Source organism: Phragmites australis, chromosome 10, assembly GCF_958298935.1.
Source record: "Phragmites australis chromosome 10, lpPhrAust1.1, whole genome shotgun sequence".
Lineage (NCBI taxonomy): Eukaryota > Viridiplantae > Streptophyta > Magnoliopsida > Poales > Poaceae > Phragmites > Phragmites australis.
Genome location: NC_084930.1, coordinates 3,112,626 through 3,131,120, shown reverse-complemented (window position 1 = coordinate 3,131,120; position 18,495 = coordinate 3,112,626). Strand labels below are relative to the sequence as shown.

At 45.0% G+C, this 18,495-nt stretch overlaps 2 protein-coding genes across 4 annotated transcripts; one reads left to right on the top strand and one right to left on the bottom strand.

The window, feature by feature from the left end:
• Positions 1–1,151: 1,151 nt before the first annotated feature.
• Positions 1,152–4,775, top strand: LOC133931413 (tyrosine-sulfated glycopeptide receptor 1-like). Its single transcript, XM_062378285.1, has one exon. It carries the CDS (start codon positions 1,348–1,350, stop codon positions 4,522–4,524), a length of 3,177 nt encoding a protein of 1,058 aa, XP_062234269.1. The 5' UTR covers positions 1,152–1,347; the 3' UTR covers positions 4,525–4,775.
• A 6,590-nt stretch (positions 4,776–11,365) lies between these two features.
• LOC133883464 (uncharacterized) lies at positions 11,366–16,573 on the bottom strand. Of its 3 annotated transcripts, none has more exons than XM_062322797.1 (12): positions 15,687–16,573; positions 15,469–15,580; positions 14,946–15,029; positions 14,270–14,386; positions 13,988–14,182; positions 13,700–13,888; positions 13,133–13,608; positions 12,828–12,927; positions 12,654–12,713; positions 12,480–12,572; positions 12,279–12,398; positions 11,366–12,050 (listed from the first exon to the last, which is right to left on the bottom strand). In XM_062322797.1, the coding sequence occupies exons 1-12, from the start codon at positions 15,767–15,769 to the stop codon at positions 11,736–11,738; spliced, it is 1,944 nt and encodes a 647-aa protein (XP_062178781.1). In that variant the 5' UTR covers positions 15,770–16,573; the 3' UTR covers positions 11,366–11,735. The 3 variants fall into 3 exon arrangements, with proteins under 3 accessions (XP_062178781.1, XP_062178780.1, XP_062178782.1); XM_062322796.1 differs by having other exon boundaries at positions 11,367–12,050; positions 13,700–13,900; positions 15,687–16,570; XM_062322798.1 differs by lacking the exons at positions 15,469–15,580; positions 15,687–16,573 and adding an exon at positions 15,152–15,462 and having other exon boundaries at positions 11,368–12,050; positions 13,700–13,900.
• Between the last annotated feature and the right edge of the window lie 1,922 nt (positions 16,574–18,495).

Here is an 18,495-nt window from a genome sequence, read left to right as displayed (position 1 = left end):
TGTTCACTCTGCTCCCAAACAAACCTTGCATACGACTGCGGTCTACCACTATTTTGCACATCATGTTGGTAACAAACCTCCTTTGATCCATCAGATTGATTTCAGAAATAATTTCCAGAACATGGATACTAATAGTATAATTCCAGCAGCAGCAGCAGCTCCTAAAACTCTATGCACATAAATCCTTTTTTCAAAAATAAAAAAGTCTATGCATATCTAAAGGTCTAGCCACAGCTTGCAACGACCTGCCTTGCACATCTGATCATCTCCGAGCCCAAGCTACCACTCAAATTTTTTGTCATGATCCACACACGCATAGGTCATCCTCAGAGAGTCATACGCCGTAGGGCCAAGGAAAACAGAAACGCTTGCGCAGACGTACACATCACCCGAAGCTCCAAAAGTAAACGGGCCGGGGCCGGGGCGGGAGTACCCACCCACCCCTACCAATCGATCTCGCCGTTATCCTGACCTCCACTTGCTCCTCAATCAACCGCATACTACGTACACATTGACCACGACATTAATGATTGCTTTTTAAAATTATGTGTGAGGTAAGGTCTCGAGATATCAAGATAAGTAGTGCTCGGCATGCACCTGCCACTTCCACCAGAAGTGCCTCGCGGACACTAGAATCTTCAGCGCACCTGTTCCTTTCGCCTTTTCCCTGTTCAAGGAAAATGTTTCGGAGAAATGATCCATGCGTTAGAACTGAGCGTTGTGGTGAATATGCAAAGAAATCGAGCTGTTTCTTTTTGAACTGAATTAAATGCTGCAGTAGGCGAGAGTTTATCGACTATGGCGTGATTACTCACAAGTTTTTCTTGCTAAGGTTGGTGAAAACCATTGTTTGGTTCCTTATCCATTAAGGTTCATATAATTGATTCAGAACATATGTATACATGTATGCAACTATATATTATTATATGTGAGCATGGTGCAATATTCAATAGCAAGCTTGGTTCCAAAAAAAATATTCAATAGCAACTTCCAAAGTTTGATGACGATCTGGAGAAGGATAAAAAATAATGTTTTGCACAGGAAAGTTGGACTTTTGCACGTAGAATTGTATCTACCGAAGCAAACCGTCAAACATGTGAAGTAGACAACAGAAGTATTTCTTTTTTCCACGCTGGATTGAAAATATGCCACTGGCAAACGTGTAGAAACTGATTTGGATGTGTATGTAGCATCTAACCTTTGCCATCTTCTTCGAGGGAACAAGACGAGGAAAGAGCAAGCAGCTTCTCTTCTCCCCCATGCTGCTGCAGAACGAACCTCTGGTTCTTTAGCCAATCAGAGCCCAAATTAAGCATCCCAGCAGCAGGCAAGTTTCATGAGATAAGCATGATTCCACTCAATTTGCCATGCAGCAGCAGCAACACCAACTTACCCGTGCCTTTCTTTGGCCTTGCCTTTGCCCTCCTGCTCTCCTTTGCTTCTCTCACCAGCTCCTGCACCGAGCAAGAGAAGAGCTCCCTCATCGACTTCCTAGATGGGCTCTCGCCAGGCGGCAATGGTGGCCTCAACGTGTCTTGGGTGAACAGCACGGATTGCTGTCAATGGGAGGGAATCACCTGCAGCAGTGGAGTGGTCACGGATGTCTTTCTGGCTTCTAAAGGCCTCAGAGGGAGCATCTCACCATCTCTCAGCAATCTCACAGGGCTGTTGCACCTCAACCTGTCCCACAATTCACTCTATGGCAATCTACCGATGGAACTGGTGTTCTCCGGTAGCATCATCATCCTGGATGTCAGCTTCAACCACCTATCAGGTTCTCTGCAAGAGCGGCAACCCTCGAATCCTGGCCTGCCTCTCCAGGTACTGAATATCTCAAGCAATCTCTTTACAGGACAGTTTCCATCCACAACATGGGAAGTTATGAAGAATCTGGTTGCTCTTAATGCAAGCAACAACAGCTTTATGGGACAGATGCCATCTTCTATTTGCATCCACGCCCCATCATTTGCTATGCTTGACCTTTGTTACAACCAATTCAGTGGAAGTATTTCCCCAGAGTTTGGCAATTGCTCCATGTTGACAGTGCTCAAGGCTGGACACAACAACCTTACCGGGGCTCTACCTCATGAACTGTTCAGTGCTACCTCACTGAACCACCTCTCTTTTCCTAGCAATGATTTACAAGGAGTTCTTGATGGTTCCAACCTAGTCAAACTCGGTAATTTGACTGTCCTTGATCTTGGATCAACTGGGATCAGCGGCAAGATGCCAGATTCTATAGGGCAGCTGAGAAGATTGGAGGAGCTGCACTTGGACAACAACAACATGTCTGGTGAGCTGCCACCGGCCCTCAGTAACTGCACAAGTCTCAGGTACATCAGCCTCAGAAACAACAGTTTTGGTGGTGATCTTAGCAAAGTCAACTTCGCCCAGTTGGATCTGAGAATTGCAGACTTTTCACTGAACTTCTTCACTGGTGAAATTCCTGAAAGCATCTACTCATGCAGCAATCTAATTGCGTTGAGGCTAGCTTACAATAATTTTCATGGCCAGTTCTCACCAAGAATAGGCAATCTCCGGTCCCTCTCCTTCCTTTCAATTACCAATAACTCATTTACAAATATCACAGATGCGCTTCAGAAGCTCAAGAGCTGCAAGAACCTCACCACCCTGCTCATTGGAACAAACTTCAAGACTGAAACCATACCGCAAGACGAAGCAATTGATGGTTTTGAGAATCTTCAGATACTGGCCATAGATGGTTGCCCATTGTTTGGGAAAATCCCTCTTTGGCTGTCGAAGCTGGCAAAATTGGAGATGCTAGATTTATCAAGCAATCAACTTACTGGACACATACCATCCTGGATTAACAGACTGCAGCTTCTCTTCTTTCTAGACATATCAAGCAACGAACTTGCAGGGGATATCCCAACGGCATTGATGAATATGCCGATGCTACAATCTGAGAAGAATGCTGCTCAGTTGGACCCGAAGTTCCTTGAGTTACCTGTATATTGGACACCATCACGTCAATACCGCATGCTCAATGCTTTCCCCAATGCATTGAATCTATGCAACAATAAATTCACAGGCATCATCCCCCCGGAGATTGGTCAGTTGAAAAGGCTTGATGTCCTCAACTTCAGCTCCAACAGATTATCTGGAGAAATACCACAACAAATCAGCAACCTCACAAGCCTGCAAGTGCTGGACTTGTCAAACAACCAGCTCACAGGTGAAATCCCATCCGCATTGAGTGATCTGCACTTCCTCTCTAAATTCAATGTGTCTAACAACGAACTAGAAGGGCCAGTTCCAACTGGATGGCAGTTCGATACATTTACAAATTCTAGCTACAGCGGGAATCCCAAGCTATGTGGCTCTATTCTCAACGTCGTTTGTGATTCCGTACGAACAAGTTCAGCCTACATGAAAAAGAGGCACAAGAAGACGATTTTTGCACTTGCTTTAGGTGTGTTCTTTGGAGGGCTTGCCATCCTTTTCTTGCTGGGACGTCTTCTTTTGTCCATCAGAAGTACAAAAACTGCCAACAGAAACAAGGGCAACAGCAACAGGGACATAGAAGCAACTTCATTCAACTCTGTTTCGGAGCACTTGTGCGATATGATAAAGGGAAACATTTTAGTGATGGTACCTCGAGGCAAGGCAGAATCCAGCAATCTTACATTCAGTGATATCTTAAAGGCCACAAATAACTTTGACCAGCAGAACATTATCGGCTGTGGAGGCAATGGTCTAGTCTATAGGGCTGAGCTACCCAATGGATCAAAGCTTGCAATCAAGAAACTCAATGGCGAAATGTGCCTGATGGAAAGAGAATTCACAGCAGAGGTTGAAGCACTCTCCATGACACAACATGAGAATCTTGTGCCACTTTGGGGCTATTGCATCCAGGGAAGCTCGAGGCTCCTCATATATTCTTTCATGGAGAATGGAAGCCTGGACGATTGGCTTCACAACAGAGACGATGCCAACTCATTTCTCGACTGGCCAACAAGGCTCAAGATTGCACAAGGAGCAGGCTGGGGTCTTTCTTATATCCATAACACCTGCAAGCCTCGCATTGTTCACCGTGACATCAAGTCCAGCAATATCCTACTTGACAGAGAATTCAAAGCTTATGTTGCAGATTTTGGTCTCTCCAGATTGATCCTTCCTTATAATACCCATGTCACGACAGAGCTCGTAGGCACACTGGGTTATATTCCTCCCGAGTATGGGCAGGCATGGGTGGCCACGCTAAGAGGTGATATTTACAGTTTTGGAGTGGTTTTACTTGAGCTTGTCACACGGAAGAGGCCTGTCCAGGTCTTGACCAAGCCGAAGGACCTTGTCCAATGGGTAAGGGAGATGAGATCCCAGGGAAAGGAAATTGAGGTCTTGGATCCTGTACTCAGAGGAAGAGGGCATGACGAGCAAATGCTGAAGGTTCTTGAAGTCGCTTGCAAGTGTATCAACCACAATCCGTGCATGAGGCCAACCATCCAGGAGGTCGTGTCCTGCCTGGAAAATGTAGATGTGGACCTGCAGGGGCAGATGTAGTTAAACGACAACAGACCTGTGGGTGGTAATTGTGTACTTTACCAGACTAGGTGTAACTCCGATAGAACAAAGATTTTCTAACAAAACGTACAGTTGTCTTTGTACATTTCTGAAAAGAAAAGGCCCACGGTTATGAGCATTTGTATTCAATTTTCCTTCTTTTTTGTGTAGAAATATTGCACTTCCAAGTTCAATTGCATGAACATGGAAAGTGCGTCAAAAGGGCATTGAGATCTTGCTTAATTCGTGCATATTGGTTTTCTAACAAATTGTACGTTTGTGTGTGTACATCTCTGTATTCGATTTTCCTTCTTTGTGGAAATCTTGCACTTCCAAGCTCAACTGCATGAATATTGAAAGTGCATCAAAAGCATATTGAGCTATTGTTTAATTCATCTACATGTCTAAGGTTGTTCAACATACTCGCAGAAATAATAATTGTGCTAAGCAAGGCATGTATACGTGGACAGGATAATTCAGGAAGCAGGGTGGATTTTGTTGGTTGCTCCGGAAAGGGGACAAGACACAATCTAGTACTGTTCAGAATTCAACTTATCGTCCGGAAAGGGGGCATGATAAGAACTGACATTGTTTAGAATTCAAATTAGAAACATCCTCTGTGTTGTTCAGTTCATATTGCTTCTTCCCTCTGCCATCTTCAACTATCACAATACTTACTTCCTACTAGATCCAGGGCAACCATAGCAGCACAATGCCAGAAGCGAAAGCACCCATATGATTCAGACCAAAAGGAAATAAATCTACACTTCCTCGGGCAACGCCATTCTAACAGTCCAAAAGTTTTGCATGAGGAATGACATGAACAATCGCCACTACTACATATACACAAGCCTACAAGGCAGTGACCAACGAAGAGGGGGGAAAAAGCTGCACCGGTTAAACCAAATGCGACGGACATCAAGGGATGGCACTGACCATTGGGGACCCGTCGCGGCGGTTCGCCGAGGGTGGGTTTCGCGCCGCGCGAATCCACGGCGGGACGGGAGGGCCTTCGGCACGGCCGTGGCCGGGAGGCAGGCGGCGGCCGGCGTGGAGGAACCGATGAAGAGAGCAAGTTGCACGAGCCGGCCTGGCCGTCTGGGTCGCGAGATCTAGAGTTTTTTTTAATTAAAAATTTAAATAAATAGATTTATCGGGCAACATTGCAAAACAAGCCGTCTTACCTACTCAGAGAGGGCTGCAGCCATCGGCAGACACCTAGTTTACAAATGTTGATCCGAAAATTTTATTTTTTTAAATTTTTAATGAAAAATATAAAAATAAAAAAAACGTCGCGAGATCTAGGGCGAATTCATCCGAGCGTGGGCCGTGGGGTGCATCGTGTTGTGGGCTAGACCAGATTTTTGAAGGTTGGGGGCGAGATGGGCTTTTGGGCCTCGACCTATGGATGTCACGAACTAAAATTTTTATGGATTAGGCCCAAGAAAATAAGTGTGCATGGAACCGAACATTGAGGAAACGAGATTCCTTTATTTGTAAAACAGAAATACAATGGAATCGGAGAAATATTTGAATCTACGGAGGTCTAGTTTAAAAATTAAACAAAACATAATAATGACATTGCCTTTAATTTTTTTTAAAAAAGAGACGTTTATTAAAAAAAAAGAACTTAAACGGAGGTCTGTGCCCCCGCGGACCTCTAGTGGGTCCACCCTGCAGTTAACAGCTGAATTAGCCTGTAGAGTCATCGATAAATCCATCATCGTTCATCAACCGGGAACCGGCCTGGTAACTGTCGCTAAATCTGTCGTTGCCGTAGCGGTCTCGTACGCCGGTACGTACGCGGCTGGCCGGCCCCGGCCGTCCGGGCAAAAAGCTGCCAAAAAGCTCACCGCCTCGTCTGTACACACGCACACGCACACGCACGCGCGGGCAAAAGCGAAAGCGCGGAGAAGCGGTGCTCGCCGGGCGGGGGCACGTGGCGGTGGCACGACGCCGTACCGATCGGCGCGAGGAAAAAGCTTCACGCTCCAGCCAGCCATGGCAGATGCGCAACCCCCTGTTCCGTTTGGTCTCTTGTCGTAGAGATATTTTAACATGCGAGCTCGGCGCCTTCCACGCGCGCCACCAGGTCTCGTGTATGGATGGATCACGAAGCCTTTTTGGCGCTCTCTCGTCGTGCAATCTCGCTTGCACATGGGAATACTCTCGTCGTCTCATCAGTCATCGCCGCGTTAGAGAGACTTCCAGCAGCAGGAGTTTGCTAAAGAATGCAAGGTTGCAAACTGTAAAGTGCAGTGGTTGCAGTAACCCAGAGGATGTTGCCACTGCTGTCCCTGCAGAAGAAAGTTCGTCATTACGTGGTAATCACCCATCAGTCAGATAAAAGAATTACCGACTTTCAAATGGTAATCAAGCCAGCGCGTCCATCGAGAGTGCCTGCCATCTTTCCTTCCTAGGATCCATTTCGATCCCGATGCAAATGCACTACGACACTGGCAGAGTGGCAGGCTGCCACTGAACCTGCAGGGTTCCACTTCAGTCAGTGTTCAGACAGGTTAAATTTCTAACTGCGATCAACTTGCGCCCGACGAGTATGGCGCTGGAGTTAACCTCCACCAGTCCTGCAGTTGGTCAATGTGGCCGGAGGATCCTTCAGATCGTCTCCCACCTTGTTTATTCAGATGTCACACCTAGGGGCACGATGCTTTGCAATAGTTTATTACTGTTGCAAAAGTGCCTGAAGAGCGCATACTGCTACCACTGACTGCACTTCAGGTTAATTTTCCCAACAAGTTCAAAACGGCCCCTGCTTAGTAACTGAAATTCAGAAATCTGAATCATGTCGGTGCAATGCTGACTTTCGATTCCTTGGACTCGGTTTGAATTTCTGACCTGCAAAGGCTGAAAGCATGTATGAACTGTTGTCTGAAATACGCGCGGCATGCAGTCAGCTCTCTTGGGGATCTGTGCTAATCCTGCTTTTGCTCTAGGCTTCTCATATCATCTCCTCAATCACAAACATACTCATGCAACTGTACAGAAAAAGTTCCATTTGAAATTTAAAAAATTATGATGAGGTTAAAATTGGAATTTCTCTGGTTAATTTACTTCTGCATGACAGCGTCATTAACAACTAGAAGAACATCAGTCGCTATGTTTCTGTGGACAGTTACGGAGAAGAAACTTCGACAGGTAAAAGTGAACCTACAGCAACCAGATCTTCTACATCACGTGCCTCCATCACGTGATCCAGACACCTCCCCTGCAGAGAGGAACGTGATGAGCACTTAAAAACTGACGCATTGGTCCTTGAGACCCAACTAACCCTAGTATTAGACCAAATTGAGCCAAGGGTTTATCAGTACAGTCAAAGATGCAGCACATGACGCCCAGTGGGAAGAAGCAGAAAACAATTAGCACATGAATTCCCACAGGATGCTCCGGGGTAGTGGTAGCGATTAATATCTTGCTGGTTACTGTACATAGCGGGTTCGGGTCATCATTTACGTATATAGCATCCGAAACCGTCTATCATTTGAATTTTGTTGCATTTGAGGGGAAGAGGGGAATGTTTCCCTTCTAAAGACTGTTCCTTTATATTGCACATTCTTTCACACTTAACTTTCTCGCACAGTCTTATCTAGGATCATTTGAGTCACGAGGCTTTTATAGGAAATACCATCACTTCTTTACAAGAGCTTTGTTTTTTTTAACTCCCCGCGTTCAAAATTCGTTTACAACCTAATCCATTATCACTTTGTATAAAAAAATTAACCTAGTGGTACTATGTTTGGAACATAAAGATTTATAAGCTGGAATATAAATGATTAAAAGCTGACTAAACCTATTTAAACTATCAAAATAGTACTAAACCTATCACACTGGAACACTTGGACCACATGAGTTGAAATCGGAAACACTAGTAGACGGAGTATTACATTTTCCCTTACAAATACTAAGGCACACAAGACAAGTTTCTCAAATACCTCCATATACCTAACCAAAATTTGAAATTTGAAACAATGCCTTGCGGTTCGAGTTTGCCGCCCGGCCCAAGATCCGACCGTAGTACCGCCGCTTGTTAGTTGCAGCTGGTATGGTGGTGAGTATAATATTAATCCCTGAATAAACCCCCCTCAAAGCCCACGTTAACTCCGACCATCTCTCCTCGATCCTTGTTCTAATCCACACCCCACCCACTACCTCGGTTCCTCGCTCCCTCCCTCGCACACTGCCCCAGGCGGAACACACACCAAGACCTGCCGCAGGTTCTCTGCAGATGATGAGTTCTCCCAGAGCCTGTCCAGTGGTGCTGCCACTGCTAGTGGCGCTTCTTCTACTGAGCTCGTCGTCAGCAGCGTGGTCCATGGAGCTGAGCGCTGCTGCTGAAGGTGGTAACAACCGGCCGGCTCGGCGGCGGCTGGTGTCGCGGCCGTGGACGAGTCGGCAGAAGGCCGAGCGGCAGCGAATGCGGGTCGGCGACGGCGAGAAGAAGCCCTTCACGCAGGGCGTCGCCGCGAGCTTGGGCAAAAGGAAGGTACCCAGATCCGGGTGGAATCCCATCCAGAACAGATGAGCGAGGTATGTAAACACATGCACTGCTAGCAGCTGCTAACTCCGTTTTGTAATATTTGTCCATCCCCACTATTACATAAAAAAAATATTTAAATCGATAAAAAAAATACAGTAAGATGATTATGCTACCCCTAATCAATGTAAGTATGAGAATAAGTAACTCACCAGCGTTAGAGTAAATACACGTATGCATTAAGGACATAACAGAAAAATAGACTATAAAACATCCTTGTTACTATAATAAATAAATAATTTGAGATAGATACTTTAAGATTATGGACAAACATTGCGAAACGAAGAACTAACTAATTAGTGCATGCGTGATCTAAATTACTGGCCGAACGTGAAGGAGTTTGCAACATGATCTCTACGTGTTCTTGTTTCAGGGAACGGTTCAGGTCACCAACGATCGAGCCCAGGCATCGCAAGATGAGGGTACACACTGTACACGAGGAGGAAATCACATGCATCGCACCCCGAGCTTTGGATCGTTGCAGCTCGTGTACTGTTGCTACCTTTTGCAGCTTTCTAGTGCTACTTCTTCTTTTTCATCTTTAGACACTACTAGTAATTAGCTTATGTTAATTAGCCAGCCTCGGATGGGAGTAATTAATAGCTAGATGGTTGTGGCAGGACCTTTTCGTTCCTGTTCTTACTTGTTCAGATCGATGTTCTTTTATTAGTTTAGCGTGCAGCTGCAATATATAAGTTGCTAGTACATGGAACAAGCAATCTAGTTGCTGTTTTGTTTTCCGGCTGTGACTTGTGAGCATCCAACCTGCATGTGTCCGCCGAATACTCTAGAAGCCCGGCTGAGAACGCTGACTGGTTGAGTATGTATGTAACACAGAGAAGACGCACTCCCTTTAACATGTCGCTCCTCGCAAAAAAGAAAAAAAAGCAAAAAGCATGTTACATGATGTTAACAATCAGGGAAAAAGAAGCACTGCACAAATTGCAGTAGTTCTTTTAGCTGAAATTATGAGAGTTTTAATGAAGCCCCGCCTTGAAGATCTCTTAAAAAGCAGTTATGTAATACCTGGTATATTATAGTGTTTCTGATTTTGGTCTGTATGGTCTAAGTATTCTGGTATTGAAGATATCTTAAAAAGCAGTACCATATAAGTAGTTGAGATATGTTGAGATCAGTTTATCTTCATGCTCTAAATATAGCACATTTGGATTAACTATTTTACATGAACTGAAGACAAAAATGCAATAAAGACGCTATCAGGACCCATCTTATAGTGGGCTGAGAAGGTTTATAAGCTGCCTTTAATCTATTTAACTACTATATTATGTCCGTAGAGTAGAGCTGGTTCTGAATACCAAAACAAGTGTATGCGCTCAAATAAGGAGGTGTCAGACACAGCTTTCGCCTTTTCATTTCTTACCCCAAAACAAGTGGGCCTTTTTCAGAAGCCCAACAATCGGGCAACTGCCAACTGGGCCGCCATATGAATTTCTCACTTTTCTCACACGTCGTTGGATATGCTACTATTTGCAGTGCCGCAAAGCTCTCATTGGTCATTGCAGTGCTGCAAATGATTGATTTCCCTGATCAGCTCGAATTGCCAGGCAACCCAATAGGAAGAGATCGAGAGTGAGATGCAGGCGAGCTCAGGCGACGGCGCCCTGTGACATATCGTCACCTACACCTCCGGCAACTTCTCTCCGTCCCTTCCCCATCCGTTCCTCCCGATCCCCACTGCCTCCTTCCTCTGCCCATTGGCTCGTCACCACTGCTTCGCGACATCCGCGAGCGAGGACACCCCCCAAGATGACCATCACCGGTTGAAGCGTCCTACGGCGGCGGCCGTTCGTGCGGCAGCCGCGACGCTCACCATGTGCGGCAGCACGGCGGTTCGAGACATGTGCACAAGGGCAGTAATCCGCAAGCGGAGTACAAGGCGGGTACATCGGAGGAAGGAGCAAGCGAGCGCAACAGCACAAACTGGCTCCTCTTGGCTGTCTATCGCGGTCCCCGGCGAAGTGGGAACCGATGGCTCGAAGGAGAGATGGAGATGGCGTCGAGCAAGCGCGGGCCAACACGTAGCGGCCACGCGCTAGAAAGAAACTTCCTCCACGCCATGGCCAGGTGCCTCCTTTTGTGAGCCCTGTCCATGCCGACCGGCTCCACAGTTAAATGTGTAGGAAATTTTGCTAGTTAGGTTATCTTTAACATATACTTTAAAAATTTATTTTTTATAATATTATAACATCTACTAATACTATTACAACATCCTTTATTTTTATAATCTCTAGTAACTACTCTATTTCTTACCTTCAATTACTATATATCCTTCTTCAGATCCACAGTCATCCTCTAGCTACAGTGATACACTCATTTTTGCTTTTGCTAATTGGCCAGACAGGGCCTCGTGCCTGTATCCCTGTGCCGGTTGATACGGACGCTATTGGAGAGCTTTCCTCCCACTTCCGATTGGCAAAAGGACAAACATAGCAATCAACACAGTGATACGGTGTGTTTTACAGTTTTTGTTGGAGCTGGCCTTAGTACAAACTGGAAATAACTTTACATACAGAGAAGAATCACAAATCACCCCCAAAATTTACAAAATATACAGATAACCTTTTTCACTTTTCACCATGTCAAAATGCCCACTCTAGTTTCTTTCTGCACATAGATAAGGGACCTCGTTTCGGTTCTATCACCTACTGTTGTCAGATAAGAACAGGTACCGGAATTTCGAATCGAACGGGATGACACTAAAACTGCGCACCCCAAGAAGACGCTGCTTGTGCGACGATGAAGTATCTTGGATCGCAGCGACCTGATCCACTGTCAGGTGACGGCAGATCCAATCGGCAAGCAGAGAGTCCTCCACGATGCCCTTGGCATAGCTCTGCAGTAAATTTGGGACTATAAGCTTTCCTTTGTCATTTATACCAACTGATGCTCTGATGTAGTCTCTCATTGATTCTTGAAGCTCCCGTCTAACATTTGCAGCAGTGAAAATCCTTACCTGATAAAAGTAAGTTAGCATTATTACTTCTGAAAAGTCCGTAGTCTTAAAATACTAGTACATGGTAATGCACGAATCGTGTAGCACTTGCAGTTAAGAAACGTTTTAACTCTAGGAACTATGAATGATCCAAAGCATTTCTTCTAGCATGGTAAAACGATAGTATAACAAAATATTCTGGTAACTTCAGTTTCTGTAGCTGAGTTCCCTTGTCACTCATTCACTTACCGCAGGTGAAGAGAACATCCCACAACTAAGCGCAAACAGCACAAGGGGTTCATTATCATCGATTGAATATTTCTTGTGCTTCTCTGAAGTATTGAATTTGTGAAGAGCCAACATCAACGACTGAAAAGGAGGGAAACAGTAAGATGCATTGTGACTTGTACGATGAATAGAAGAACATGCAAATGAGGAACAGAGTTATACGAGTTGTGGACGATACACTGGAGTCTTCATCTTCAGAATAACAAACTCTATTTCAGTTGCACTGATGGGCTGCCCACCGACCGTGTAATTGGCCTGCAAAATTCTTTCTAGTTGGCCAATAGCGTATGTCCAAACTCTAGTGTAAACTAAAAATCAAAGAGATATTAGTCAAACCTTTTGCATTAGCGAGAAAAGTTTGATGTCATTTTCGGGAACACCATATGCTAAATATGCCTGGTAAACTCCAAGTAAACATGCAGAGAGTTCAGGATGCATAATATACTTACATGCATTATTAATGCATTGTATAGGTTAATCCAAAAAAACTAAGTGGCAGATAATACTTACATGCATTATTAATGCATTGTATAGGTTAATCCAAAATGCTAACCGCTCATCACAGTTCATACAAGTAGGGTCAACCTTTGATAGTTGCTCTACAAGAAACCTGCAAAAGAGAGTGGTAGAAACAGTTAATATCACTTACCTTACTAGTAAAATACAATGCAGCTTAATTGTCTCACACATGTACTAATGCATTATATCATGTGCTTGATTGTTGTTCAGTGTTCTGACTTTATCTGACCATCTTTTAAAACATGCAATGTGTCAATTAGAATTAATAGCTGAAGGCAAGTGTTTGACTGAAAAACCTGAACTTTTTCAGAGCTCCAGATGCATATCCAAGTTGTTCAGTGCCAACATACATCCAAGACACTTCAGCTACAGAACAATAGCTTCCAATGTCTCTCCGGGCTTCCTTCCCATTAACATTGTATGGATCAAAGTTTGTAACTTCTTCCATAATACCATAATCGTGGTTCAAGTCAATTGAAGGACTGCGCAGCACTGAGGCTATTACAGATGAATCTGACAAAGACGTCGATGTTGAACCAGACAGACGTTCTGCTGATGAAGATGAATTATCAAAAGGCGCCTTTGGTGATATCTTGGAAGATGCAGATAAATGAAGGAAGATATCTCTCATGGAGCGCACCATCTCTTCAGAGAGCTGGTTTGGATTATTCCACACATTTCCAGTCATGCTGCTTTTCTTCAAATTGGATTGGCTAAATGGTAATACGTCTATCCTCTGATCTTCTTTTTCCATAGAGCATGCCTCTTGCATCTGAAAGAATACAAATTAATTTTTGCTTCACTGAAAACATAATTTTTATAGTAGACGTTTACAACTGAGAAATATAAATGCAGAACCAGACCTCTTCATCTTGGTGTTCCAACAGTCTTGTTAAACGAGCATCTTGGTGCTTTTCTAGCAGCCTATTTGGAGATATCATCTCTCTATCTTCACAATCATTTTCATCATCCTGTTGATCTTCAAATTCAGTTGATAAATCTTCTTGCATTGACTGCACTAACTGACAATCTCCGAACCTCAAATCTCTTAACTTTGATACATGCTTAGAAAATTCATAAAGAAACTGTCACTAGCTGCATACCAAAAGATGGCACTTTTAAATGAAATAATTTTTATGAAGAGAACTTACTTCTTCCCCTGTACAATTGCACGCTGTGGACGGTTGGCATTCTGATGATGTAGGTAGCAAGCATCCTGGGTTATTTTCTGCAAGTAGCCTTTCATTCCTTACATGACGTAACTGGTAACGTAGGTGATTTAGATCCTCTTCAAGCTTTGAGACAGTAATCTCCAAAGAGGCTATGCTAATTATTAGCTCCCGTGCCTTTAAATAGGAAATGTTATCATAAGATTGCAGGGTGCCTATATAGTGTTGAAAACAGAGGAATACATCAATATCTAACATGTGCACCTTGTCTGGAACCTTTGTAGAAGACTTCAGTATCAATGCGGCATCATATCTAATGGCATCTGCCAACGCCAGATGCAAGTCAATCTCTTCTTGGAGCTGCCATTGCAATTTCTTAACCTGTACAGGTATGTCAGGACTAGAATATTACAAGTAGTACATGATCACATCTGGGGATATATGTTCTTATTTCTTTTGAACTTGCAAAAATTATTCTCCTGTCGTAGAAGCTACAAATAATTCAAGCTTTCGTTAAAAAGGTGTCGATTCACGGAAAACTGTTCAAACTTTGAAATTATTTTCAAGCATAAACATAGTATCTTTGGGATAAATTGTGTCTATTTTCTGTAGTTAAATGTTTGGTTCCCGCCTTTAACATGCAGTGCATGAAAAACCGAAAAATGCACACACAATTTTTACCAAACTCAATATAGATTTATAGGGAACAAATTTTAGGTACTGGATTTCATCAGAGGACCATTCTCAGGAGCAATTTCAGTGAAGCACTGGATATGCCACGGGCCCACGGCCAATAGCAGCCAGTCCCATTGGTAATAGCTTCCATTTAACAGAAACAGAGCTCATCACAACTCAAAAAAAAGGCAAAACTCTTTCAATTCAACACAACATTTTACAAACTTCAAAGTTCTAGAGCTGAGGAACCAATAAATGCACTTACTTCCTGCTCGAGCTGCGATCTGTACCGCCGCATGATGCACCTTCGTCCCCCTTCCCTCTTGGCACTACCAACGCTGCTATCATCCTACAAAGAAAACACAAACACCAGACCAGAGCTTTCAGATTCACAGACCTCCTGACACAGTCGTAGAACCAAGAAACGAGCATGCCATTGACGGATACAGCCGAAGCTGGAAGCATCCGCACCCCTGCATGCAACCACTTCAAGAAGACAGCGACGAACTAGCAAAGGGGAAAGTGACATCTCATCTGGGCCCCTCAAAATTCGGCACGCGAGCAGACAGCTTGTCTGAAGCTGACGCTGCCTTACCCTGCCCAACACGGGACAGGATGCACAAAACAAACACAGCATTTTTCAGCAAAATTATCGGAACCGAAATTTGCACGTCAATTTTACGGACGCGCAATTATCATATGGCAGCAGCGCGAGCACAAGAGAAGCTGCAAGAGCAGAAGGGGAGAAAAAAAAGCGGGCTTTGATCGCCAAGGAGAGAAGAACCAACCCCTGAGCAGCTCGCTGATGCCGACGCGTCGCCGCTCCCCGGACGCGCCGAGCCGCCCGGCCTCCTCCCTCCGCCTGCCATCCTCCGCGCCGCTCTCCGGATCGAGCTGCCCCTGCACGCACGCGGACCAAGAGAAGAGCCAACTATGAGCAAACCTCCAGGAGGCGAAGCACATTTGCAAATTGCAGGGCCTAGGGGGAAAGAGACGAGAGCCTGACAGGGTCACGGAGCGCATCTTGTCGGACGCCGCGGCCGCGGCTGCAGCGGCGGCCAGGGCGTCCTCCGCGCGCACGCACAGCATCCAACCCGCCTCCAATTCTTTACTCTCCCCTCCTCCCGCTACGTACAGCCGAAGTACAGCTCCGGCACTAAACTAACCCGTTCACCCGGGCAGCCGGAACAGGGCAAACGACAAGGTCGCCGCAGCCGCAGCGCATAACCCATGGCCAATCATTGCGTGAACGGAGCCTCTGCACTAGCCGCTCGTGATGATAAGCGATGAGGGTGGCGAGGTGGTGGCGATGATGGCTGCCATGACGAGCTACTTAGCTAGGTAGGCGATGGTCAGTGGTCAGACCCACGCCATTGACGCGCCTCACCTGTCGCTGCGCTGCAACAATTATTGTTTTGTTGAGACCCGGCGAGGCAGCGGGGGCAGGGGCGTCTGAAAAAGGGCGGTGGAGTGGTAGCTCAGGGTTGTCGGTTTGGTTCGCCCGTGGCCGGTAGGACCACCGGCGCAGTGGGAGGAAGAGGGTGAGACGAGTGAGGCGAGCGAGGTAGTTTGGTGGAGTTGGTGAGACAGGAAGACGTCAAAAACCGCTGTGTTTTTGTTGCGCCACAATTGCTGCACTGCATTCATCTGCGCGAAACTTTCCAGTAATCGCCATGACTTTTTTTCCCGAGCTGCAGATCATCGGAGGTCGGTCGGAGGATAATGCTACTAGCACCGGAGGCGGAGCTGAGCAGATCTTGATGGCTTTGATTCGGATCACGTGTCTTGCACATGAACCTTCCGAGGTCCGTGCTACGCCATCTGGGTGACTCGCTCAGGATCGGGATCTCCGCCGAGGGTGAAGAGGAGCTGAGCTGAGCTGAGCTGAGCTGAGCAGGGCAGTGACAAGCGGCAGCCTTTTTTTCCCACCCGCAGGCGACGCGCTTTCCCTGCGTTTTCCCGTTGGTCTCCTGCATCAAAAGCTGAGCCGTTTGTTATTTTGCTATATCCACTAGCTCTCAGGACAATGCCAGAGTGATTGTGCTTTGTGGCGTTGACAGTATTCCTGAGATGATCACTGCGACTGCTCCTGCTCCTTTGTTTTACTCCATTATCTGATTTCATGACTTGTGGTCTACAGTTAATCTACAGCCATAATCGGTGCTCATGACCAAACTTTGCCATTGCTCTTTTTTCCCCCAATGAAACTTTAGCTGTACCTTCACTGTTTAAACTCAGTCACTAGTAGAGTGTGTTTGCCATGCAATTTTTTGTCATGGCACAATGATACAACATTGAACAATATAAAGATGTTTGGACGTTGCCTTACCAACTTTAACTATCAAATCCATGTTCATGTTGCCCAAAAGCTCGCAGGGAAAGGGGCCAATTTGGACCTGTAATGTTTTTAGCATAAAACCAAGTTACTATCTCTATCTCAAAATAGATGACGTCTTAAAATTTAGTGTAAGTATTAAAATAAGAGAAATGATCATCATACTCTCTTCTAATATTATTTATTACGTGAAAAATGAGACTTACATTAGGAAAGAAGTTACTTAATGGAGGAGATATGATTAGAAAATTTGAACTAAAATTACATCAAAATCATAAAACGTCATGTATTTTGAACATTGTATAAAAGACTAAAATATTATTTATTCTAAGATGAATAGAGTATTTTTAGAAGATAGCATGAGACCAAGTGAAGGCCATAATCTACATGCATTAACCACCATTCTTCGAGCCATGAACTTCGTGTCACACTGTACAATCCACTAGAAAAACAGATCGAACAAAAAAAAACTCAACAAGAAAAAAAACCCCAAAAATTAGACCTCTAAAAACAAAACAAAAAAATCAGAAATTCCACACAAAAGCCACACTTAGGGCTGTTTTTTTAATGATTCTAGGATTTTGATTTTAAAATTAGAATCGAAAATAAACATACAAATTCTACATTCTAGAGGTAGATTATGTTATAATTCATAATCCAGAGGAAGACTACTTCTGAATTGTAGATTATGGCATATATATACCCACCATTATCATTATAAATATAATGTTTAGCTTTTTTCTCTCCCTTCGCTCTCTCCTTGCTCTCTTCCTCTTGATGTCGACCCGAGTTGCAATTGAGCTCACCAAGGTGGGGAGGTCGTGGATCTGGCTGGAGTCAGAGGAGTGTCGGTGGTGTTGGGGAACGGGTTGGCTACATTAGCCTAAAAACAAAAATTGTCTACCATGTTCACATAGGAAACCATACAAGTAGAAAATCTTAGGTCGTTACAACTTGATCGTAGTGCAGCATAAGAGGAGTTGGAGTAGACCGATCCAACGTTATGCGCGTCAAACTTCTCGAGCAGCTTCTCAATCAGATCCGCGACTAGCCTTGCGTAGGTGGTCACACTCCTCGACCAGCTCCGAGCAGGTGGCTGTGCTTCTCGACCAGCTCCGAGCAGGTGGTCATGCTCCTCGACTAGTTCCTCGACCAGTTTCGACCACGGGCACCACGTCCTCGACCAGCTTCGTGACCATGTAGAGGAAGTAGTCGATCACGTTGACCACCTCATCGACCACGAACATGAAGCTTTGACCATGCCCTTGATCATGATGAAGAAGTAGTTGAACCCGTCCTAGTGTCATTGACATCGATCAGCACCGCAATAATCGTATCAGTGCCTCCACAGTATCCACACGTACATGGATGGAACGTCGTATGCCAGTGTGTTAGCACTGCGCGCCCAACTAGGCTTTCATAGGGAGTTCGGGAAGAGGTGGCGGCCAGAGTTTGGTGGCAAAAATCAACTCATACGCCC